The sequence below is a fragment of the Loxodonta africana genome, chromosome 9, assembly GCF_030014295.1.
Source record: "Loxodonta africana isolate mLoxAfr1 chromosome 9, mLoxAfr1.hap2, whole genome shotgun sequence".
NCBI classification, from domain to species: Eukaryota; Metazoa; Chordata; class Mammalia; order Proboscidea; family Elephantidae; genus Loxodonta; species Loxodonta africana.
In genome coordinates, this window is record NC_087350.1 from 50157896 (window position 1) to 50183571 (window position 25676).

The following is a 25676-nucleotide window of genomic DNA, read 5'->3' on the forward strand; positions in this document are numbered from 1 at the left end:
TTAAGAATCATGTGGGACTCTATCAAGAGAAATAACCTATGAGTAATTGGAGTACCAGACCAGGGAGAGATAACAGAAAATACAGAGAGAATTGTTGAAGATTTGTTGGCAGAAAACTTCCCTGATATCGTGAAAGATGAGACGATATCTATCCAAGATGCTCATCAAACTCCACATAAGGTAGATGTTAAAAGAAATTCACCAAGACATATTAGAATCAAACTTGCCAAAACCAAAGATAAAGAGAGAATTTTAAGAGCAGCTAGGGATAAACGAAAAGTCGCCTAAAAAGGAGAGCCAATAAGCATAAGCTTGGACTACTCGGCAGAAGCCATGCAGGCAAGAAGGCAATGGAATGACTTATTTTAAAAATTGAAGGAAAAAAATTGCCTGCCAAGAATCATATATCCAGCAAAACTGTCTCTTAAATATGAAGGTGAAATTAGGACATTTCCAGATAAACAGAAGTTTAGGGAATTCATAAAAACCAAACCAAAACTACAAGAAATACTAAAGGGAGTTCTTTGGTTAGAAAATCAATAATATCAGGTATCAACCCAAGACTAGAACACTGGGCAGAGCAATCAGAAGTCAACCCAGACAGGGAAATCAAAAAAACAAAGCAAGATTATAAAACAAAAGCTCAAAACAGGGTAACAGCGATGTTATTATATAAAAGAAGACAACATTAAAACAATACAGAGGGACTAAGAAATGTAATCATAGATCTTCCATATGGAGAGGAAGATATGCTGATACAAAGAAATAAAAGTTAGGTTTAAACTTAGAAAAATAGGGGTAAATAATAAGGTAACCACAAAGGAGACAAGCTATCCTATTCATCAAAATAAAATATAAGAAAAAAATAGAGACTCAGCAGAAACGAAATCAACAACAACAAATATGAGGAAAGGACAATATCTAAAGAAAATCTACTCAGCACATAAAATCAAGTGGGAAAAAGAAACTGTGAACACACAAAAAAAGACATCAAAATGACAGCACTAAATTCATACCTATCCATAATTACCCTGAATGTAAATGGACTAAATGCACCAATAAAGAGACAGAGAGTGGCAGAATGGATTAAAAAACACAATCCATCTATATGCTGCCTACAAGAGTCACACCTTAGACTTAGAGAAACAAACTAAAACTCAAAGGATGGAAAAAAATATATCAAGCAAACAACAATCAAAAAAGAACAGGAGTGGCAATATTAATTTCTGACAAAATAGACTTTAAAGTTAAATCTGTCATAAAGGATAAGGAAGGACACTATATAATGATGAAAGGGACAATATACCAAGAAGATATAACCATATTAAATATTTAGGCACCGAATGACAAGACTGCAAGATACATAAAACAAACTTGAACAGCATTGAAAAGTGAGATAGACAGCTCCACAATAACAGTAGGAGACTTCAACACACCACTTTCGGTGAAGGACAGGACATGCAGAAAGAAGCTCATAAAGACACGGAAGATCTAAATGCCACAATCCACCAACTTGACCTCATAGACATATACAGAACACTCCACCAAACAGCAACTTTCTTTTCTAGTGCACATGGAACATTCTCTAGAATAGACCACATATTAGGTCATAAAGCAAGTCTCAGCAGAATCCAAAACATTGAAATATTAGAAAGCATCTTCTCTGACCATAAGGCCATAAAAGTGGAAATCAGTAACAGAAAAAGCAGGGAAAAGAAATCAAACACTTGGAAACTGAACAAAACCCTGCTCAAAAAAGACTGGATTACAGAAGACATTAAGGATGGAATAAAGAAATTCATAGAATCCAATGAGAATGAAAACACTTCCTATCAGAACATTTGGGATACAGCGAAAGCAGTGCTCAGGGGTCAACTTATATCAATAAATGCACACATACAAAAAGAAGAAAGGGCCAAAATCAAAGAATTATCCCTACAACTTGAACAAATAGAAAGAGAGCAACAAAAGAAACCCTCAGGCACCAAAAGAAAACAAATAATAAAAATTAGAGCAGAACTAAATGAAACAGAAAAACAATTGAAAGAATTAACAAGACCAAAAGCTGGTTCTTTGAAAAAATCAACAAAATTGATAAACCACTGAGGAAACTGACAAAAGAAAAACAGGAGAGGAAGCAAACAACCCGAATAAGAAATGAGATGGGCCATATTACAACAGACCCAACTGAAATTAAAAGAATCGTATCAGATTACTAAGAAAAATTGTACTCTAACAAATTTGAAAACCTAGAAGAAATGGATGATTTCCTAGAAACACACTACCTACCTAAACTAACACAAACAGAGTAGAACAACTAAATAGACCCATAACAAAAGAAGAGATTGAAAATGTAATCAAAAAACTTCCAAGAAAAAAAGCCCTGGCCTGGACGGCTTCACTGCGGAGTTCTACCAAACTTTCAGAGAAGAGTTAACACCACTATACTAAAGGTATTTCAGAGCATAGAAAAGAACGGAATACTATCAAACTGCTTCTATGAAGCCAGCAAATCCCTGATGCCAAAACCAGGTAAAGATACCACAAAAAAAGAAAATTACAGACCTATATCCCTCATGAACTTCGATGCAAAAATCCTCAACAAAATTCTAGCCAACAGAATTCAACAACATATCAAAAAAAAATTCACCATGACCAAGTGGGATTCATACCAGGGACGCAGGGATGGTTCAACATTAGAAAAACAATGTAATCCATCACATAAATAAAACAAAAGACAAGAACCACAAGATTTTATCAACTGATGCAGAAAAGGCATTTGACAAAGTTCAACACCCATTAATGATAAAAAAAAAAAAAAACTCTCAGCAAAATATGAATAGAAGGAAAATTCCTCAACATAATAAAGGGCCTTTATACAAAGCCATCAGCCAACATCATCCTAAATGGAGAGAGCCTGAAAGCATTCCCACTGAGAACCGGAACCAGACGAGGATGCCCTTTATCACCCCTCTTATTCAACATTGTGCTGGAGGTCCTAGCCAGTGCAATTAGGCTAGATAAAGAAATAAAGGGCATCCAGTCTGGCAAGGAAGAAGTAAAAGTATTTCTATTTGCAGATGACATGATCTTACACACAGAAAACCCTAAGGAATCCTCAAGAAGATTACTGAAACTAATAGAAGAGTTCAGCAGAGTATCGGGCTACAAGATAAACATACAAAAAATCAGTTGGATTCTCCTACACCAACAAAAAGAACATTGAAGAGGAAATCACCAAATCAGTACCATTTACAGTAGCCCCCAAGAAGATAAAATACTTAGGAATAGATCTTACCAGAGGTGTAAAAGACATAGAAAGAAAACTACAATACACTTCTGCAAGAAACCAAAAGAGACCTACATAACTTGAAAAACATACCTTGCTCATGGATAGGAAGACTTAACATTATAAAAATGTCTATCTTACCAAAAACGATCTATACATTTAATGCAATTCCAATCCAAATTCCAACAACATTCTTTAATGAGATGTAGAAACAAATCACCAACTTCATATGGAAGAGAAAGATGCCCCGGATAAGTAAAGCATTACTGAAAAAGGAGAACAAAATGGGAGGCCTTACTGTACTTGATTTTAGAACCAGTTATACCGCCACAGTAGTCAAAACAGCCTGGTACAACAACAGATACATAGACCAAAGGAAGAGAGTTGAGAATCCAGACATAAATCCATCCATATACGAGCAGTCGATATTTGACAAAGGCCCCAAAACAGTTAAATGGGGGAAAAGACAGTCTTTTTAACAAATGGTGCTGGCATAACTGGATATCCATCTGCAAAAAAACGAAACAAGGCCCATACCTCACTCCATGCACAAAAACGAGCTCAAAATGGATCAAAGACCTAAATATAAAATCTAAAACGAAAAAGATCGTGGAAGAAAAAATAGAGACAATGTTAGGAGTCCTAATACATGGCATAAACAGTATTCAAAACATTACTAACAATGCAGAAGAAAAACTAGATAACTGGGAGCTCCTAAAAATCAAACACCTATGCTCATCCAAAGACTTCACCATAAGAGTAAAAAGATTACCTACAGACTGGGAAAAAGTTTTTAGCTATGACATTTCCCATCAGCGCCTGATCTCTAAAATATATATGATACCGCAAAAACTCAACTATAAAAAGACAAATAACCCTATTAAAAAATGGGCAAAAGATATGAACAGATACTTCACTAAAGAAGACATTCAGGTAGCTAACAGATACATGAGGAAATTTCACAATCATTAGCCATTAGAAAAATGCAGATCAAAACTACAAAGAGATTTCATCTCACTCCAACAAGCCTGGGATTAATCCAAAAAACACAAAATAATCCAAACACAAAATGTTGGAGAGGTTGTGGAGACACTGGAACACTTATACACTGCTGGTGGCAATGTAAAATGCTACAAACACTTTGGAAGTCGATTTGGTGCTTCCTTAAAAAGCTAGACATAGAACTACCATAGGATTCAGCAATCCCACTCCTTGGAATATATCCTGGAGAAATAAGAGCCTTTACACGAACAGATATATGCACACCCATGCTCATTGCAGCACTGTTTACAATAGCAAAAAGATAGAAGCAACCAAGGGGCCCATCAATGGATGAATGGATAAATAAATTATGGTATATTCACACAATGGAATACTATGCATCGATAAAGAACAGTGATGAATCTGTGAAACATTTCATAACACGGAGGAACCTGGAAAGCATTATGCTGAGTGAAATAAGTCAGTTGCAAAAGGACAAATACTGTATAAGAGCACTATTACAAGAACTCAAGAAATAGTTTAAACAGAGAAGAAAATATTCTTTGATGGTTACAAGAGGGGGGAGGGAGAAAGGGTGGGAGAGGGGTATTTACTAATTAGATAGTAGATAAGAACTAATTTAGGTGACGAGAAAGACAACATACAATACAGGTGAGGTCAGCACAACTGGACTAAACGAAAAACAAAGAAGTTTCTGGGATAAACTGAATGCTTCAAAGGCCAGCGAAGCAGGGGCGGGGGTTTGGGGACCATGGTTTCAGGGGACATCTAAGTCAATTGGCATAATAAAATTTATTAAGAAAACATTTTGTATCCCACCTTGGAGAGGAGCATCTGGGGTCTTAAACGCTAGCAACCGGCCATCTAAGATGCATCAATTGGTCTCAACCCACCTGGAGCAAAGAATGAAGAACACCAAGGACACAAGGTAATTACAAGCCCAAGAGACAGAAAGGGCCACATAAACCTGAGATTACATCAGCCTGAGACCAGAAGAGCTAGACGGTGCCCGGCTACAACCGATGACTGTCCTGACAGGGAACGCAAGAGAGAACCCCCGAGGGAGCAGGAGAACAGTGGGATGCAGACCCCAAATTCTCATAAAAAGACCAGACTTAATGGTCTGACTGAGACTAGAAGGACTCTGGTGGTCATGGCCCACAGATTCTGTTGGCCCAGGACAGAAACCATTCCCAAAGCCAACTCTTCAGACAGGGATTGGATTGGACAATGGGTTGGAGAGGGTTGCTGGTGAGGAGTAAGCCTCTTGGATAAGGTGGACACTTGAGACTATGCTGGCATCTCCTCCCTGGAGGGGAGAAGAGAGGGTAGAGGGGGTTAGAAGCTGGCGAAATGGACATGAAAAGAGAGAGTAGATGGAGGGAGCGGGTTGTGTCATTAAGGGGAGAGCAATTCGGAGTATGTAGCAAGGTGTATATAAGTTTTTGTCTGAAAGACTGACTTGATTTGTAAACTTTCACTTAAAGCACAATAAAAATTAAAAAAAAAAAAATGGTACACATTTTAAATCCCTGACAAGTCAGACCCCGGCAGATTGCAAACAGAAGAACTGATTGTCTCTATGAGCCCCCCAGTTTCCCTCTACTCCCCAAATCCCAAATAGAAGGAGATGAGAGGTTTACCTTGGGATATAATTGAACTAGAGAGGTACACTAAGCACTGTAGAGGCTGAGACAATAGCCATGCCAGCCTCATCTACCACAGGACTAAAAACGCCCTGTATGCCACGAAAAAGCCCTTGGTGGAGAGGTTTTTGGAATCCTCCTTAGAGAGGAAAAATGGCCTCAGAGAAAAGAACTACAGACAAGATACTGACATTTGGGAGTCAGTCAATGAAAACTCCCCACCTGAAATCCACCAGCCAAACTCTGCCCAGGAAACAGAGCTTCCAGTCAACATTTTAGAGCCCCACTCTTAACTATGAATAGACATCCAAGAACCATGTTGAGGAAAACCAAAACAAGCAAACAGAAGCTCAGGGGAAACAGAAACAGTGCAAAAAAAAAGAGGAGGAAAGAGGAGGAGGGTGATAGGGAGGCAGAGAAAGGAGGAAAAGAAAACATAATTAAAAAGATAACACAAAATATTACACCCATGAAATAAATCTATTTTGCTGAGAGTTTTTATCATGAATGGGTGTTGGACATTGTCAAACGCCTTTTCTGCATCAATTGATAAAACCTTGTGGTTCTTGTCTTTTATTTATATGGTGGATTACATTATTAGTTTTTCTAATGTTGAACTATCCCTGCATCCCTGGTATGAATCCCACTTGGTCATGGTGAATTTTTTTTTTTTTTTTATGTTGCTGAATTCTATTGACTAGAATTTTGTTGAGGATTTTTGCATCGAAGTTCATGAGGGATATAGGTCTGTAATTTTCTTTTTTTGTGGTATCTTTACCTGGTTTGGGCATCAGGGATTTGCTGGCTTCATAGAATGAGTTTGGGAGTATTCCATCCTTTTCTATGCTCTGAAATACCTTTAGTGGTAGTGGTGTTACCTCTTCTCTGAAAATCTGGTAGAACTCTGCAGTGAAGCCGTCTGGGCCAGGGCTTTTTTTCGTTGGGAGTTTTTTGATTACCTTTTCAATCTCTCCTTTTGTTATGGGTCTATTTAGCTGTTCTACCTCTGTTTGTGTTAGTTCAGGTAGGTAGTGTCATGAAATAAATCTAGAATTAAAAAAAAAAAGAAATAGAGTACAAGAAAAATAATGTGAATTAAAGTTTTGATAGTAAAAAATTTCAATACAAGGTTTTGGGGAAGAATAAAGGAAATATTTCAGAAAATAGTAAAAAAACAGATACGAAGAAGGAGAAAAAGAGATATGAAAAATAAAGAACCAATCCAGGAGTTATACAATCCGATTAACACAGAATTCCAGAAAGAGGAACCAAGAACATGGTTGGGAGGAAAGTTTTAAGAAAATAATGTACTACATTTCTAGAACTAAAGGAAATAATTTTCCAAACTGAAAGGTCCTATCAAACCCCAGCACAGTGAATGAAGACCCACATCATGGCACACTGTCATGAAGTTTTACAATGTCAGACTGTGGTGAGGGGAATAAAAACTTCCAGAAATGGGAGGGGGAAAAACTCACACACGGTGAATCAGTCACCTGAATAGCTTTGTACTTCTCACCAACCTAACAGCAATAGTTGAAAGTAGAAGATGAAGGAGCATAGTCCTCAAAATTGTCTAGGAAAAGGATTTACTTATTACAATTTCATACCCAACCAAACTACCAATCACAAGTGAGCATGGAATAAGTCCATTTTGAAACATGTACCATGTGATCTACCAAGTGAGACAGAATATCAAGAAAGAGGAACACGTGCCATTCAAAGAGCAGGGGATTCAAGACAGGCTAGAAGCGAAGGGAATCCTGGGGTGACAGCTGTGCAGTGGCGCTTGAAAACAATCAGCCCAGACTGGAGCAGGAGGATAGAGGGTTTCAGTAGAAAGTCACCAAAAGGAGAAAGTCAACTGAATGCATTATTGGACCACATGGAAAGCAGATCTCAGAGGGATTCTATAGTTCTGTTGGAGAGCTGGGGAAGAATTAACAATCAGGACAGAAAACTAATCAAATGAAAACACAAGTCTCCAAAACGTTACAGAAGAAAAGAAATGTGATCAGGGTTCCCTACATGGTTCAAATATGAACAATAATACAAATGCTGAATATTGATTTAACAAATATTGATACATACTTATATTGTGAGCATGGAAAGAGGGAAAATAGAGGAAAGGGCTAGTGAGAGAGCTCAATTGTCACGTTCCATTACAGGAAGTCAGTAGACAATGTCTCAAGTTGGTAAGTCAAGAAATAGTGGTATAAACATGGTATTGAGAAATGTAAGTTGAAAGTAGCTGCTTTTGGGGAAAAGGACACAGGAGGGAGGTAGGGATTGCGGAGGGGACAGCTGGTTTTTGTTAGGAGGTTTTACTACTATTTGTATTTTTTAAAAACTACTCATTTGTATCACTTTGAGGAAAAAAAAAAAAATAACTAAAATACCATAAAGCAAATGATAGGGTTGAACTGATTGTTCTCAGAAGCCTTCCTGGCGCCTACAACTGCTGTGGAAAATGGACGGTGAGGGTCATCTCTCCCGCAGTGCTGATCTAGACCAGCCCTAGACACCCCATTACAGTGTAGCCCAAACTTCAACACTGGAGGACCCCATTCACAAATTCTGCCAGTTGTACTAGTATTTACTTACGATTATCTTTAATATTTTAATTACATGGATATATTTCAGAAGGTAACTGGAAAACTAACATTCTTTGTCATTAACCTAAGATAACTGTAAAAAAAGAATGCATTACTATTGCGATGTTTTGGAAAGTTTGTCTGGGCATCACTCAACTCCTTGTCCAGCAGTGGTGCTGCTGCTCTGATCTGTGAAAGTGGGGTCAGCTTCCTGCCTTCCAGGCTAGGCTGGCCTCAGGACACCTGAGGAACTGAGAGCCACAATCCTTCTGGCTATTTCCAAACCCCTGCAGAGGCTTTGAAAAGGCCCTTTCTGCCTCAAAGCAGGGCCCCTGTGGGGTTGGGGCCCCTCTCCAAGCAGGAAAGACAGGATAAAGGCTGAGGGAGCCTGTCTCTTCAAAGGTCCAAGGAACCCCACTTAGAGATTTTTTTGGTGATGCACGCAAAGTTCAATGCATTAAGCCTGGTACCCGGGGGGCTGTCGTTATCAGGATCATTCTCTGGGTAACTCCCATCCAACAAATGGAGGAACGGGACCTGAAGGACACAGAGATGCTCCTGCGGGGACCACCCTTCACAAAGAGCCCTGATAAAAGTTCTCTCTTGGAGAAGCTTCTTCTCCCTTTGCCTCTACCCTCCTCCCCGACCCCCCAGTATCTTCTGGCTTGATGCCTCTACCTCTTTGTCAGGTGAGTTTATATATCTGGAAGGCAGGTTAATGGAGTGCTCCACAGCTAGGAATGGTCTGAAAGGGGGTCTGGTGGGTAGAAAAATAGAGAATGAGAGTAAGAGGCTGGGCTCTCTTGAACTGTGGCCATGTGCATGCATGCTGTATGATATGTATGTGCACACATGTACATGTGTCCACATGCACGTGATGTGTGTGCATGTGTGTACACTTGTCCATGTGCATGTCGTGTGTGTGTACATGTGAGTTTGTGGCTGTGTGTGCAGGCTGTGTGCACTTCTGTGTGTCCATGTTCATGCCTCTGTGTGTGTGAGTATATTGGGCTGGAGCAAAGAGCTCTATAAACCCAACTAGACTCACCCCAGATGGCTTTCTACCCCAACACTTCCTGCTGAGGGAATTCATTCAGGCTTGGGTTCCCCTCCTTTCCCTCCCCCCGCCACTATTGATCAGAATGATCCCAGCCTCAGGTCCTCTGATTGGAAAGCCTTTCTCAGCCTGGTGCTTGCCAGCTCATGACCAGCTTACAGGTAAAGGATTAAATGGAAGGCACAATAAGAAGTGAAACAATTAGAATTTCTGCCTCATTATCATGGTAATCTTATCAGTCGGATAATGAGGTATTAATGGAGATTTAATGTGCATCTCATAACAGAATCCCTTGGAGAAAACACACAGGGAAATTGCTGTAAATCCACTTAATGATGGAGAAGTCCCAAAACACCATATTCTAAAGGATGAAAAATGCAGGATGCAAATGAGAAAGAATCAAGGTCAATAACACCACAGGGACGAGACTAATGGCAGATTTGGAGATATATGTAATAAAAATTGCATGTTGCTTTTAAACCTCACCCTCTGTTGTTTTCAAATGTGCATCCCTAGTAATGAAACACAGAAATGCAGCCAGAGTGATTTGTATGTTTTAGAAACCATAGGGGAGATGGAAACACGGCTTATAACCCATCAGGCCCCCTGCGGGGAGCCATGGGAAATGGGGTGTTTAACAGAGAGGCCTCCAAGGGAAGTGGGCAGAGCAGGAACCCTTTGGTTGGTGGAAGGGGGAGAGCAGCCTCAAGGTCATTTGGGAAACACCAGTGGGAGGGAGCCACGTGAATTTACTCCCTCTCCTTCATTCGGCAAACATTTGTCTGGTGCTTGCTGTGGGGCTGACCACAGTCAACACAGAAAGACGAAGGGCACGCACAGATACAAGTTGATGCTAAATGCTCTCATTCAGAGAGCACCTACTACGTGCCAGGCACTGCTGAAATGCCATACGTGGATTGTCTCATTTAATTCTACCTGCAGCACTGAGAAACTGAGGCTCAGAGAAATTAGGTTGTTTCAAGTCATTATTATCTCAGGCTGAACCATATGAAATTGCCACTACTTGACTATGTGGGGTCCATGTAAGGGGTAATTTCAGATGGCTGAAGTTAATATCTGGGGACCTTTTCTAGGTAAGTGATCCTCTAACAAAGGCAGGATGGAGGAGCTGAAATGGTGTGCCAGACTGAGGGCCACAGGATCCACGGGGCTAGTTGCTCCGCAGTCTGACAGGGTCGAGGGACTAGAGCCCTAAGCTTTGACCACGGCCACCAAACTCACATCAGCCCTGAGGGCTCAGGCAGCGGGTGCCCAGTAAATGGAAAGGAAGCCCCTAAACACTCATCCCCTAAATTAAAAACACTTCATGAGTCGGAAAATGCTAAGCAAATGTTGGCTGTTGGGTTCTTGTTATTTATGGATGACAACAAATAACTCTGGAGCCTCCCAGGTATTTCCGAGGACTGAAGGTAACTTTTAGCTTTATTTTTTAGTTTATTTTAAGGAATTTGAATAAGGAGAGCTTCATGGGCTCTGAGAGTGGGTGACCAGCTGTCCTGGTTTGCCTGCAACTGTTCCTATTTTAGTCCTGAAAGTCCTGCATCCTGGGAAACCCCTCAGTCCAGGCAAACTGGGACAGTTGGTCACTCTGTCTGGGAGAGGAGGCCCTGGACTCCCAGTGAGGAGACACAAAGCCAGAATCCAGGGCTGAGCTAGCAGCCCCTGGGGGACAGCAGACACAACTTTTCCTTGTCACAGACTGGGTGGCCCTGGGCCTCCATCTTTTTTTTAATTTTATTGTTGTAAAACATATAACAAAAAGTTTGCCATTTCAACCATTTTTAAGTGTACAGTTCAGTGACCTTAATTATATTCACCACATTGTAGAACCACAACCATTATCCATTTCCAAAAGCTTTTCATCACCCCAACCAGAAACTCAGTACTCCTTAATCAACAGCTCCCCATCTCCAACTGGTAATCTCTGATAAAATTTTGTCTCTATAGATTTGCCTATTTTCGATATTTCATAGAAGTGGGTGGAGTCTCCACCTTAGTGAGAGCCCACAGGTGTACATGGCAGAGGAGGAGGGCAATGAAGGAGGCTTCATCACGTGGCGACTGGCCAGGTTCTGGAATAGTCACCGAACATCCACCACCTCCCTTATTCCCCAGGAATTCCAAGAGCCAGGGGATTGTGAGCCCCACTTTACAGATGAGGAACCTGAGACACGTGGGCTGGTAAAGGGACTTTGCCAAAGTCAGAAGCAGCCGGTGAGCCACCAAAAGGGCTGAAGAAGGATGACAAGGCCACACTAGAGGACAGTATGGCTCCCAGAGACTAGGTCAGTCTGAACCAGGGAAGAGGCTGAAATTTGGCAACATTTCTGGAGTCTTGCAGCTGTGTTGCATTTAATCACAGACTGCAAATTGAATGAAGTTAAGACAGTTTTGCCTCTTTGAATTTCCCCCAGGCCCTGTTTAATGAATAAATAGGCATGATTTGTAATTAGCTTATCCATTGTGTGAATGCTTCTAAAGCACCTGAAGTGAGTTAAACATGCCCCCTGCAATCTCGTCGACAATATTAATTCGCTCAGCAAACCTTTCTTCCTGGTCCACAGTGCATGTGACCAGATGATCACGTATTGCAGTGCAGTGGACATATTGAGAAAAATTGGGATTTTTCAGCCTGGAAAGATGAAGACACAATGTCCTCATCAGTCCTACCTCCCAGTGTGGGATTTGGATGCTGCAAGTTCAGTTTGTTTTCATCAACAAACGCTAGATAGCCCACAAAGCAATCTCCCATCTTCCCTCTCCCTCCCCAACCGGCCCTTAAAAGTCCCAGAGCGGCTTGCAGAAAGGCTGCTGGTGATTAAGGCATCACACTGAGGGGTCTGGGCGGGGGTATGGGGTCCGCACCAGTCGGGGCTGCCTTTCTTTTGTGCAAGCTGTTGTCTGTTTGCAGGAGCTACCTGATACCTGCAGCCGCTGTTTGAGTCCACTAATTCCTGCCAAGATAACGGGCGTCCTGTATCATTTATCCCATAATTGGGGCTGCTTATCATGACTTTTGTCTGGTTTCCGTGCTGACCATGTGGCAACTGCTGAAAATTCTGAAACCTAACATTTCCTTGCTCTGGATGGTGGGAGGGCCACGCAGCACAGGTAGCTGCCTTGATTGCCTCCACATTTTCCAGCAAAGGTGTTTCCATTCATCTTCATCATGGGCTCAATCTGTGCACAGAGAGGAGGTGGCCACCCTGGTGGATCCTTTCCACCCAGTCACCTGGAGGCTTTCTCTCATCTGTTCCTCTGTGTTCCCAGCCACATTTATAACCGCCTGCCCTGCTGCTTTCTCCAGGGTCTGAAAGGGATCCCCCGAAACCAGGCCTTCTCCCCCTGGTCCCCACATGGAAGTCCAGGTGCCAGCCTATTACAACAAAGGGGGAGGTGAAGGTCACCCCTTCTCCTTCCAAAGGAGGCAAATCAGAAGGAGGGGGAGAATGTCAGCCTCTGTCCTTGCCATAGCCTTGATACTAGGAAGTGGACCTTGGCAGCGTATGGAGAATTGGGCCTTCCCTGCTCCAAAGACTCAGATTCAAAGGGACGTGCACACCAGGACGGGGATAACAACGAACAACTACAGGCAGCACACCACAGTTCACAAAGCTCCTCCCCACTCCAGCACGTGCAAATGCCCACAATCCTGTGATACTGGTATTTTGCAGAGGTGCAGACAGGATCCATTAGACGCTATAAATAAGGACTTGGGCACCTGCTAGACCTTAATTCAGGTGCAGATTCTGCCATTTATTTGCCGTGTGGCCTTGGATAAGCTTCTTCACCTCACTGCGCCTCAGCTGCTTCATCTGTAAAAGAGTGTTCACACAGGTAAGGCTTCTGCAACGTAATGTATGCAAAGTCCTCAGAGCTGGGTCTGGCACAGGAAATGGTCAAGGAACGAGAGGCATTGTTGTGACCAATAATACCTGCTTCCTCTGGTAGCACCTCCCTAGAGAATGGGCACCACCGAGGGCTCCCACAGTTCTCAGGACTGTGTCCGGTGAGGTCTTTTAGCAGTGGAGATAGTCATGTCCGGGCTCATGTCCTGACTTGGTTACCCACTAGCTCTGCAACTCAGACTGCTGCCTCATCTGTAATATGGGAATAATGACCTTCGTATTTTGGGTATAATGATGATCATTTGCCACAACGAAGGGTGAGCAAAGAGGACTCTGGTGTGTTGTGTGTGTGAGGGGGGCAACGTGGATGAGTTCTGGGGTGTGTTTAGAGTTGTCCTAGAAAAGGGTTCAGTGAAAAGCCCAATTCGGGGGGAACCGTGGGGGCTGGGGGCTGTTTCTAGGGCTGGAGCCCTCCCTGCCTTCCCTGGTCTTCCAACCACTCAGCCTGGGCTCCAGGGCGGGGCTACAACCCTTGAGCTGGAGGGCTGCTTTCACTCCACAGTTTTCAGCCAATGGTTTGTACCTGTCCTTGGCCACAAGATGTCACCCAAGGAACAGCAAAGCAGAGGTCTGGGAGGAATCTGGCCAGCCCAGAATTCAACCCAAAGAACGGCAGATTACACTGATTACAACGTTTGGTTCAAATCTCAGGATATCCAGCAAGGGGCACCCACCCCCATCCACCCCCCAACCCCCCACTCCTGTTCAGAAGATAGCCCTTGTTGCCCCTCCCTCACAGAGTAGGATTAAACAGTACAGTGCCTGGCACCCTCCGTCTCTGTCCCTGATGAGGAGGTGGGTAGGCACAGGGGAGGGAACACAGCATGACATACCCTCTGCCACTCGTGGTGGCCCCAACTCCATTTTCCTGGTTGGTCAGCTCTACATGGCCCAGCAGGACCCCCATTCTTTGCCTTGTGGCCACTTGGCACCTGAAACTAGAAAGGTGAAGAAGCGGAGAGGGAGCATGACCCCACCCCTAGCTCTTGGCCAGAAGGGGTGGCAGGGGACCGGGACATGAGCCTTGGCAGCCCACCATCCAGAACTTACTAACACTGTGGCACATGCGGGTAGAGTGGCACTATGCAGTGTACAGACTACAGCTTGGAGTCCAAGGCCCATGCGGGGCCGGGGCTGCAGGGGAGCTGCTACCCCACCTACGTCTACCTGTGGAGGACAAGGGCTTGGTGCACATGTCTTCTCAAAGGACGTGAGGAACTACCAGGATTATACTACGTGAAGGAAGGGACACCCTACACAAAGGGAAGAATGGGAGGGAGCAATCCAGCCAGGAAGCAGGGGCAGGTGGGCCACACTTGGGAGAAGACAGTAGAATCGCCGCTGGGCACTGAGGGGCTACTGTTTGCCCACCATTCAACCATCTGCAAACACTTGGGGACACCTGCCATTTGTGGGAGACACTGTCCCCAAGGAGAGCACAGGCTGTCGAGAGGTGTACAGAGGATTGGGCCTCATTGTGGAGGGAGGGAAGGATGGGGCATCTAGGGAGTCTTCCTCCAGAAAGAAACACTTGAAGGGAGGTGAGGGCAGAGGCATTCTAACCAGAGGATTCAGCAAGGGCAAAAGCTGAGCGATACATAAAGCATGGCACTTTTGGGGTCAAGGTGAGAGTTCTAAGGGGCTGGAGTGGAGCTACAGGGGAAGGGGAAGGGGAAAGGACAGACGCACAAGGCTGAAACGTCAAGTTGGACCAAAATAAGAAAGAGATTTTAGGCAGAAGAGTGTGAGCAGACTTGATTAGTTCTGGGGGCACTTAAGAGAGAGGGTGAGAGGGAGGCATGGAAACCAGTCAGGAGGCAGTTATAATAATGGAGGTTAAAAAGATAGCTGTGGCAGTGGGGGGTGGATTCAAAACATCTCTACAAGCTTTGGGGGACTAGGTGCAGTGAAGAAATGTTGGGAAACTGGGTGAGTGAATGATTGTGAGAGATGGGATGATGAGTACTCAAGGACTGAAGTGTCTAAAATCCAGAGGGAGTAACAAAGTTTCAGAAATTATTTCACTGTAGTTATTCATGAGCATAGCAAAACAGAATTTAAGCTCAGAGTAGGATGACCACCGGGCCCTTTAGTTAAAAATTGGTTCTTGTTTAAGTGATTTCTACGTGCAGAGGTTATTCATTTGACTGTGGAAGGTCTTTACCTCCCAGAGAGTCTTGAGGTATAACCAGTGCCCGGCCCTCTTCTAGCAAATGCTCAGCTGGTTAATACTGGAATGCAGTGCCTTCCAGGACCTACTGTCTCTGTCTTGTCACCTAAGGTATCAGTTCTGCTTCAAATCCCCCTGTGAGTCAGCTCAGTGGATGGCCTCTTTCATCAGAGGCTCCAAACACTCAACGGTACTCACTGCAACCTCCACGATGCCACTGCACTTTATACGCCTCAAATAAATGATAGAACAGGAGAAATATTTCAAGATTATACACACACACATATGGCAAAACTACAGACTGGAAGGGGTCATTGAGGCAATATAGCCCAAATCAGGAAAAGCCTCTCGAAGAAGACAAGTCACTCACCTTCAGCCTGGTAAGCAGCAGAGCTAAGATTAGACCATCTTCAGATTGCCGGATCTGGCACTACAACCATACACCATTTGAAAACCATGACTCTTCAGTAAGTGGCAAGATTGATCCAGGATGCCTCACACCATAGACAAAAACAAATCTGAAAATGGAGTTAAGGACCTAACGTGCAAATTAAAGCCACAAAATTATTAGAAGAACAAGCGGGGCAATGTCGTCAGGCCTAGCTTTCAACAATAGATTATAAAATGTAGTAACAAAAGCATAAACACCAAAGGACAAAATAAATAAATGGGACCTCATAAAAATTAAAAACTTTTCTTCAAGACTTTACCAAAAGAGTGAAAAGACTAGCTACCGACTGAGAGAAGTGTTTCAGAAACCACGTATCTGACAAAAATCTAATAACCAATATATATATATAAAACTTCAGCAACAACAAAGACAACTAACCCAATCATAAATGGGCAAAAGACATGAATAGACATTTCACCAGAGGACATACAAATGGCCACCAAACACACGAAAAGATGCTCAGGGTCATTAGGCAGCAGACAGATGCAAATCAAAACCACAGTGAGATGACATTTCACTCCCATTAGGATGGGTAAGGGGAAAAAAAAAAAAAAAAAAACAGAAAATAAAGCTGGCAAGAATGTGAGGAAATTGGAGCCCTTATCTATTGTCACTGTGGAAAACTGCATAGTGATTCCTTAAAAGACTGGAACTACCATATGACTCAGCAATTCCACCCCTAGGTGCATACCCAAAAGTCTTGAAAGTAGAGACTCAAAAAAGAGACTTGTATACCAATGTACCTTGCAGCACTATTCACAACAGCCAAAAGGTAGAAACAACCTAAATGTCCATCAATGGATGAATGGGTAAACAAAATGTGGTACTTATACACAATACATGCATACATACAATGAAACACGACTCAGCCAGTAGGAGGTAAAACAGAAGCACTGAATATGTTATTAGACCAGTTAACTGGGATGTCCCATGAAACCACGACCCTAAACCTCCAAACCAAGGAACCAAATCCCATGAGATGTTTGGTTGTACATAAGCAGCCTCAACAGTGACTTCTGTCATTGTTGTAAATATATCACACTTTTGCCAATTCAACTTTTATAAGTGTACAACTTATTGACAGCAATTACAGTAATCAGCTGTACAACGCTACCCTCAATCAATGTGGATTCTTCTTGAACAAAATGACTGAAATGAAAGCTCTTCAGTGAACACTTAATCGTTAGGTAGAGGGCACATGTGCAGCCGCTAGAAGCTTCTGACCTGGTTTCCCTTTTTAGGATCATCACAGAACATTTTACAGGCAGCACTGTGGGCACGCACTGTCAGCTCAGCATCCTTTGTGAAAACAGCTACAAAGCTACTTACTGGGACATGGGGTTACCATCAGTTACCGATGAGTTGACTCTGACTCATGGCAACCCCACGTGTGACAGTAGAACTGTACTCCACAGAGTTTTCAATGGCTGATTTTTCCAAAGCAGGTCATCAGGCATTTCTTCCAAGGTGCCTCTGGGTGGACTAGAACCTCCAACCTTTCCGTTAACAGCTGAATGCGTTTACGCTATCCAGGGACTCCAAGGAGAAAGGTCTGAGTAATACAAATATAAGAGGAATCCGAGAGAGATACAGTCCTGACTTGGCAAGAAGAGCTGAATTCTATTTTCAGTTCTAGGCAAGTAATAGCGTTAATCTTAAATACTGAATGAACTGAATGAAAACTGAGCCCTGAAAGTTTTTAAATGTTCCCTTCTAAATGAAGTGCAATCAGCATAGAGAAAGCGCCTTTCCACCAGTGAGAGGAGCCTAAAGAGTGAGTCTGCCTCTGCGAGAAAGAGAGCCTTCCCTAATAGTAACCTTCTCAGCTGAAAAGATTCATATAAGCTTCAATGAGTATCGTGATTACAATGGTGACACTTCTGCTTTCAGAACGAAGGCTGATGAATAGCTACCAAATATAAGGGTCAGATAGTGACTGTGTTAAAAACAGTCAATGTTTACCATCTCATTAGTAACTGCTGGGTCATTCTAGTTCCTTCTCATATCACACTTAACAAATATCCTTAGATGTTTGGATGAAAAATATGAGAGTGAATTCATGGAGAACATCCATAATATTCAAAAAGCCAAATGAATTTTCAGAAATGCTTCTGTCTGAATACGAAAACAGATGATGGAAACATAAACCCAGTGAATTAAACTGCTCTCCCTTTTTAATGAGTTTTACAGAATGGTATCATACATTAGCAATCACATTAGAAGACATGATGGGTTTCCTGTACATACACAAGATTGAGCAAGCTCATTAATTCAGGCTTGTATAAAGATTTTGCCAGGTTCAAGAGAAGAGGCAGTACACAGATTTTTAACACAGGTGAAGCACAAGGAGAACACAGTACACAAGACAACGCAGCAGAGATGAATTTTTAAGGCGTGGGCTCCCTGCCCACACTGTCCGCTGTTACCCAAGTGGACAGCACCTTCTCTCTCTTAATTTACCTTTGCTGACTGCATAACTCCACTACCTATCGCTTCTATGCAATCCACTAGTAATTTTGAGCAAGTCTTCCTACTTTCCCTCTTCGTATCCAACGACACCAAGAAAGAAAAATGTAAAACTCTACACATTTAAAATACCTAATTGACCTTTATTTGGTCCAAACTGGAATACTCAGGGCAAGTAACAGGAAAATGGTGCCATTGCTTGGCATGCACAGCCAGCTACAATCTCATGGCAAGAATAGTTGCTGCTTGAGCCAGGTTTTTGTTCTCTTGCTGACATACCACATTATCACGTATATGTAAAGTCCACTTTAAACAAAGACTTCCAGAACACAACAGGATGGGAAAAACCATGCATCACATATATCTTCCAATCTCTCAGAAAACCTAATTCTTTTACTACAGCTATTTAACTATCTGTATAAAAAGGCTTTCATAAGCAGGTTTTTAAAAAGAAAAAGCAGCAGAAAGCAATAACCATGGTTGAGGTTTGACCTAAAGTCAAACAAAATGTTTACCAGGTTTAAACAATAATAATTTTACAAGGAAAGGAAATCTTCAACCTGTATTTCTACTACTTAACTTCCAAAAGCAAAATATTAATACAAAATACAAATTGATTTTTCTTTTCAGTAGAGAAGAGTTAATGTTACAAGATTCCATGAGCTGAGCTACTGTCTCCCCAGTTAATATTCATTATCTTTGTAAATTCAGTACTATAATTGGTGGCTACCAAATGTTCCCCATGGGTGATTTTGTACTTTGCTCTGTATCTTTCATGTAAAATAAATACTAGGAGGAAGTTTAGTAAGAAACATGTGAAGAACAACTATTTCTCTTTCCTGAAAGAGCAAAATCAAATTACTCCATCTCACACACCACCTCCACTGCCATGTAGTTAATACCAGCTGCTAAATTCAGAAATCAGCTCTATAATAAATCCTGTCATGAAATCAGACAAGCAATGGTTAATGCTGACAGGGTTTTCAGAAGGAAAAGTAACTGCTCCTGAGACAGCTGGGCTGTGCGTCTCTGCCAGCACCCAAGTCGAGGCCCGAGCATCAGCATTTGTGTGTAATTCTGATGCTGAATCTCTGTGGTTCTACCCGCCCCACTGGCTCTAGCACTGCACACCCATCTCCTGGCTCCAGTGTAGCCCTATACCCCAAATCCACCACCGTCTCCTCCACAGAAAAGAGCCTTGTGCAAAGTCCACATCTTCATATTTATTTCCACAGTGATAATATGGAATAGATTTAGCAACCATTGTGGAGGGAAAAAAAAAAAAAAAAACTCTCATTGACTTACGAGTTAAATCTCATTACAATGAATTCCAAATATTCAGTCTTCTGTTAACATTTATTTTATCAAATGTTGACGTAAATGAACTACTGGCTAGGTCTTAGAAATCATGGTATACGGTTTGTCCTGTATTTATGATGGGATCTGATTTCTAATACCTAGACAAGTTTACAGTAACAGCCCATAAAGCACACGACTCTGTACACAGATTTCCTGACCTAGCAGTCAAAAGGACATTCCGTAGTACTACTTTAATTTTGATCTCTCCCTAAAATGCAGAAACCACATCGCACACTTCTATGGAACTTGATGTTTTAAAATAAATGAATGAGAAGAGGTGAAGGCATAAAGAAAATCCAGTTTCTTCAGGCATTAAGAAACACAGATCTTAGGGGGGAGCAGAAAGCCTCTGTATTCATCTGCTCAGGGCTGTTAGTCACAATTCCCTTACGAATGCCTGGAAACTCTGCTGCCAGCAACAGGGACTCAATACGGGACTGAGTTTGTTATAAAAGAAGCCAATCAGTAAACATGTTTAGTAAACATACAAAGTGAAACCAGTCAGCAATGGCCTACGTATAAGACTTGTGCTTGAAGCTTTGATGTGCCTCCTTGGCCAACTTCTCAGACACAAAAACCTATTCTTGGATTAATTACTGATGTAGAATGCAAACCAAACTACTAAAACACATACTTTTTTTCAGAAGAGAGAAATAAAGGCACAAAAACTTGCCAAAATAGATTTTTTTCATAAGAATAGTATGGTTGATTAAAATAGTTTATCACTAGTAAAACCTGAATCACTAGAGCAGACAATACAAATTAGTTTTTAAAAAAATGACATTCACTGAATTCCTGGACTGTGCATTCAATGTGAATAATCATCAAAAAATATATTACAATTAAAGGTTTGTAAGGAGCTCTGTTTGGGGTTTCTACAGTATATTTAGTATTTCAAATGAGAGAAGTACCACAAAAAAGTATTAGATACCTACTGTTCCTTTTAATGTAATGTATGGCGATTAAGAGTCTACCTCCAACGTGCAGGCTCAAAAACTTCCATAGTGAGAAATATCTGAGTGACTTACTCAGTGATTTTTATACTCCTCATCAAAGGCAGCCCTGCGCATAAAACTCCACACCTAAGGAAGTTCGATAAATTGTATTACACTTTAATAAATACTTCTGTGTATTTTTTTGTTTGCTCTTAAGCTCAGCTTAACTTTGTCAAGGAAACCATTTCACAAGAGGGTATGTTACAACCTACTATCAGCAATACTCCTTGTTTATTAGAATCTGAAGATGTCCTTGTTGCATCAAATATAAATATATATTATATTTACATTTCCTTCTTAGCTTTTCAATTTAGGTGAGTGTATTTATAGATAATGCCATTATTGTCACCACTATTACAATCCTCAGTGCAACTGGTATTTTCCTTCCATTAGATGCATACAAATTAGACAGCATCTTAAAAGAGGTGTACTGTTCTTTAAAAAGAAAAAAAAAAGGAAATATGTATATCCATGGATTGAGATCTAGGAATTCTGTAAGAGATTTTTCTGTTTTTTAATATTTCAAAAAACCTGAAAAATGTGGTCCCTTTTTGCAGTGCTACTCTCTACTGGGGGACAAGAAAATAACAAAATATGCAACTCTGAAAGGAAAAGAGCCCAAAGAAAACCTGCTTGTTAGCTCATTAATCTGTTTAGTAAAGATCTGTTTTAAAATGTCTGAGCACTGTACAATATCATACAAAAGCAATCTTCAGCCTTCAAAGCAGCTGGTACATTTTTTCAGAGATCTATTTGTCCAACTAACAGTCTGCTGCCTCAGCGGGCCTTGGTCTTGGTCACTTGCGGTCATCAATGGTTTTAATGAATTCCACCGCTGCTGTGAACTGCATCCACCAGTAGGACTCTTCTCCAGACAGACAGCTGGCATAAAAGCTACTGATATACTGGACAGTGGACAGCAAACAGGGTGGATTTGCCTAGAGAAGTGAAAACCAAAAAGATTCAATTACTCAGATCTACAGCTCTGAAAATCATTTCACTTTTCTTCAAATGTTTTTCTGTGAAGGAGATACTGGTTCGTCAGAAAATCATCCCAAAATTCTTTTTTGGAAGTAATTTGTAAAACCTAGTCACCCTGAGTAGCAACAGTATAAAGGAAAGGCAACCCAGGTTTTATCCTAGCTGGACACCACATAAGGAAATAAATCGTATGCAAACTGAGTTATATCTGGTTAGGAGGTCTTGGCAGAATCAACAGAAGAAGAAACAAAAAAATGACAATATGGCCTCTGTTGCACGAGGTAACACAGGTAACTGTTTTTTCGCCTTATTCCACGTAAGAGAAAAGACAAGCTAAGGCCTTTTCCTTAAAACTAGATTAGGCTGGCTCTGCAAAGTGACTGTCTACATAGATCATGTGTGGAAAAGAGAAGAGCAGCAGTCAAAAGAGGAGCTGTGATGGCTGATCGCAAACTCATCCTAAAGGTCTCTGACTCCAAGAGTTCAGGTTGCAGAAATATTGCGAACATTAAGAATTAGTACGATTATATGCCAAATACACTTTAGACATTAAATTAAGAACTGCTCTCAACAATCGTTTTTTAGTCTAATATTTGATTAACTTAGATGTGTTAATCTTTAGATAAAGTATCGAGAACCAATGGACGGGCTGAGCTGACTGGAACACGTGACTGATGATACTGTCACTTCGTGGGTATGTGCTCCCAAACTGCAGGGTTCCCCCCAAAATTGTTCTAAATAAACCTTTTTAATGATAAAACTTTAATCTTAAAGTAAAAAAAAGGACAATAAATGTCAGTATTTTAAAAACTAATATGTTACAACTACAAAATAAGCTAAAAAAGGAGTGACATGATTGGTAAATTTGTCTATGTGACAAGTACTATGAAGAATTCAGTGTGAAAGAAGACAGTAAAAGCACAATAAAAAGAACCTGCCCTCATTCAATAATTATACACTAAGTCCCAACTGTGTGCCAAGCATTGTTTAGGTGCGAAGGATGTATCAGTGTGAATAACCAATCCCTAAACTCATGTAGTTTGTATGCTTTAACCACAAATTCTAGGCACTGCTTTAAAAGCTGACAGTGTTCAGGAATCTAGTCCTTCCATCCTTTCTTTTGAAAACTCTCACTTTTGGACAGAACAAATCTTAACACTAGACACCTTCTTTCTGGATACTACAGAGCTTGAAATGTAGAAAAGAGCTGAATCCTCTAACATCGTGTGAAGTCCTGCACTACCCTGCTCAGAATGCCAAATAAGCTCTTTTAACTAATAGTAGTAAGGAGCCTACCTTTATCAACACAAAAACCAAAACGGGGACAAAATCATCTGCTCCTGGGACAGAGTCTTCATTGGCCAGGCTCAGAAGGTTCATGATAGTAGAGCACATTCTCAGGATGCACTGCACTTTGTCCCGGGGGGTTTTGTAAGCACTTATTGTTCTGATTTCTGATTGTGCAGATGGCCATGGTGCCTCCCGAAGATATACCTAAGTGAGACCACAGACAGGCAGATCTTTACCTTAAAGGCAACCACAAGTAGCGACCACAGCAACCTTTATGTCAGGAGGCTACCTTTTCCTTTCTCCAGGAAAACCATGTTACTGTTCTTCCCATTCCACCCAAAACTGAGGATTAATTTTCAAACTGTAATTTGCTTTGCATATAAAACAACCCAGATATCCATTAATAGACAAAGGGAATACAGTAACAAAACCTAGAGTTCATAAAATTTCAAACAATTATCTTTCTTAAATAGCCAAGAATAGAACATCTGTTTTTTTTTTATACTCTAGCTGATTCCAAAAGCACAGACAAGCTACTAAAAGAATATACTTTAAAAAATGAATATGTACCCTTGTTATAGTAGTTCTAGAAATAACACATTTGTAAAATCAAAGATAATTAAAAATATTATGCCAATTAATAATCCATTAGTGGGAATTTTAATGAAACAAGCAGAAAGCTCAACTACCTTGTACTATCAATAACAAAAAGGTAATTTTGAGGCCACATTATGGATTCAATTCCCTCTCCTGGAACAGTGGTTATCCTTCTTGGAGTGCCACAGGACTCTTTCTTCAAAGGTGAAGTTTCTGCACAGCCTGACTATAAAAACAGCAATGCAGAGCACCGCCCCAGGGAGAGCAGGGCTGAGTGCCAGAAGCCCTTCCTGCATACCTAGTGGCTTCAGAGGAGGGGTTCCTCCATGCTGGCCCTCCCTCCTTGCTACTACTCATGGCCCTCTCCATGCCAGAGAATTTCAGCCCTCAGAAGCACATTCAGGAACTTTATAATTAGAGTGAATTACAACCTGTGCAAAGGGTGTTCTATATTTTTATTAAATTCTAATTCTTGAAAAACCTGTAATACATACATGGTATACCAAGTAACTTTTAGTTAATAGTATCACCCATGCTATAAAACCTGTATTACCTCTGGTATCTGAAGAGCTCTGTGGTTTGCAGTCACTACTTTAGACAATCTCTGAATATGTTCATGAAGAACCCTGAAAACATCCCAAGAAGTACATATAAATATACATTTCAGGTACACAAAAAGTTATAACTGATCTTTGCAAAACATTAAAAAACATTTTAGACATTTCTAAATACAGATTGAAATTACAGTTGAGACTGTAAGTATTCTTCTAGGTCAAAAAAGTCTCATATTTAGCACCTGCGTAGAAATGCTGAGAGAGCCAAGGGGATGTAGGGAGGATGAAAGTCCTACTTTCCTGGACCGGGACAGCATTCCAAAGGATAAAGGAGAGGAGTCCTTAGCCCAGGAGTTGCTTGGACACACTCTTTAATAATAAATAAGCTGAGAGGAAATAGAGGGATCACAAGCCAGAAACTAAAGATTGGAATGGAAAAGGGACTTTGAGAACACCCAACTCATTTTGTAGATGAAAATAATCAGGCTTAAAAAGGTAAAGAATTTGCCTAAGGCCACAAATGGATCAGCAGCAGGGGCTAAACACAGCTTTCCTGGTTTCCAGAACACCTTGACTCTCCACTTGATAAAACCTGCAGAAACGCCATAGGGCTATGGGTAGGAATAATCTACTTCAAGGCTGCTCTTTACAGGAATTACAGTTTGAATGCCCCTACTCCTTATCCTATGCCTGAAGCCCCAGGCTGGTGCTCTGCACAGGAAACAGGACCCAGGTGGTGTACATAAGTGCCAAGGCCTGGGGTGGGCTAGCAGCCTCTGAGAGCTGCACAGGTGAGGGGGCAGGTAGAAATGATACTAATCCATTCACACGAAAGTGAGTTCTCTCAAGTACATATGCGGTATCTTAAAATTTCCATTAAAAAAACTTATATAAACCACTAATGACCCACCCTGAGGTTCTGCTACATGGTCCCCTTGAGAGTCACTGGCACAGTGAGCCACTGTTATTGTCAGGAAGCATGGGAGCAACTTCAACAAGGTTGTGAAGCAGTGCTCAAAAAAATCGCAGATGAGGAAAAATAAAAATGCTAAGTCATCCATAGCCCTACTACCCAAAAATAACCACTGTGACCATTCCAGATGTATATTTAGGATATACTTGTTTTAAAAAAACAGCTTTATTGAGATATAATCCACATACCACACAATTCCAGGTATTTCTGATATTAAAATATGTAACTGTTCATTGCTACATGTATAACGAGCATGTATTAGCCGTCCAGCTGCGCTTGACACTGTAATAGAGTGGGTGAATAAAAACACTGTGTTCCTGCTC

The 25676-nt window shown here is 41.3% G+C and overlaps 1 protein-coding gene across 4 annotated transcripts in view; it reads right to left on the reverse strand.

Moving 5' to 3' along the window:
- Positions 1-361: 361 nt before the first annotated feature.
- GAPVD1 (GTPase activating protein and VPS9 domains 1) overlaps positions 362-25676 on the reverse strand; it is an 82952-nt gene continuing 57637 nt past the window's right edge. For 3 of the 4 annotated variants that reach the window (XM_010587629.3, XM_010587627.3, XM_010587628.3), the window contains 3 exons: positions 24380-24452; positions 23236-23433; positions 16436-21896 (listed from right to left, as the gene is read on the reverse strand). In XM_010587629.3, the coding sequence (XP_010585931.1) occupies positions 21756-21896; positions 23236-23433; positions 24380-24452 (412 nt within the window). In that variant the 3' untranslated portion in view covers positions 16436-21755. Of the gene's footprint in view, positions 13425-14350; positions 21897-23235; positions 23434-24379; positions 24453-25676 lie in introns of those variants that run through there. The other variant, XM_003407735.4, reaches the window with a different exon arrangement.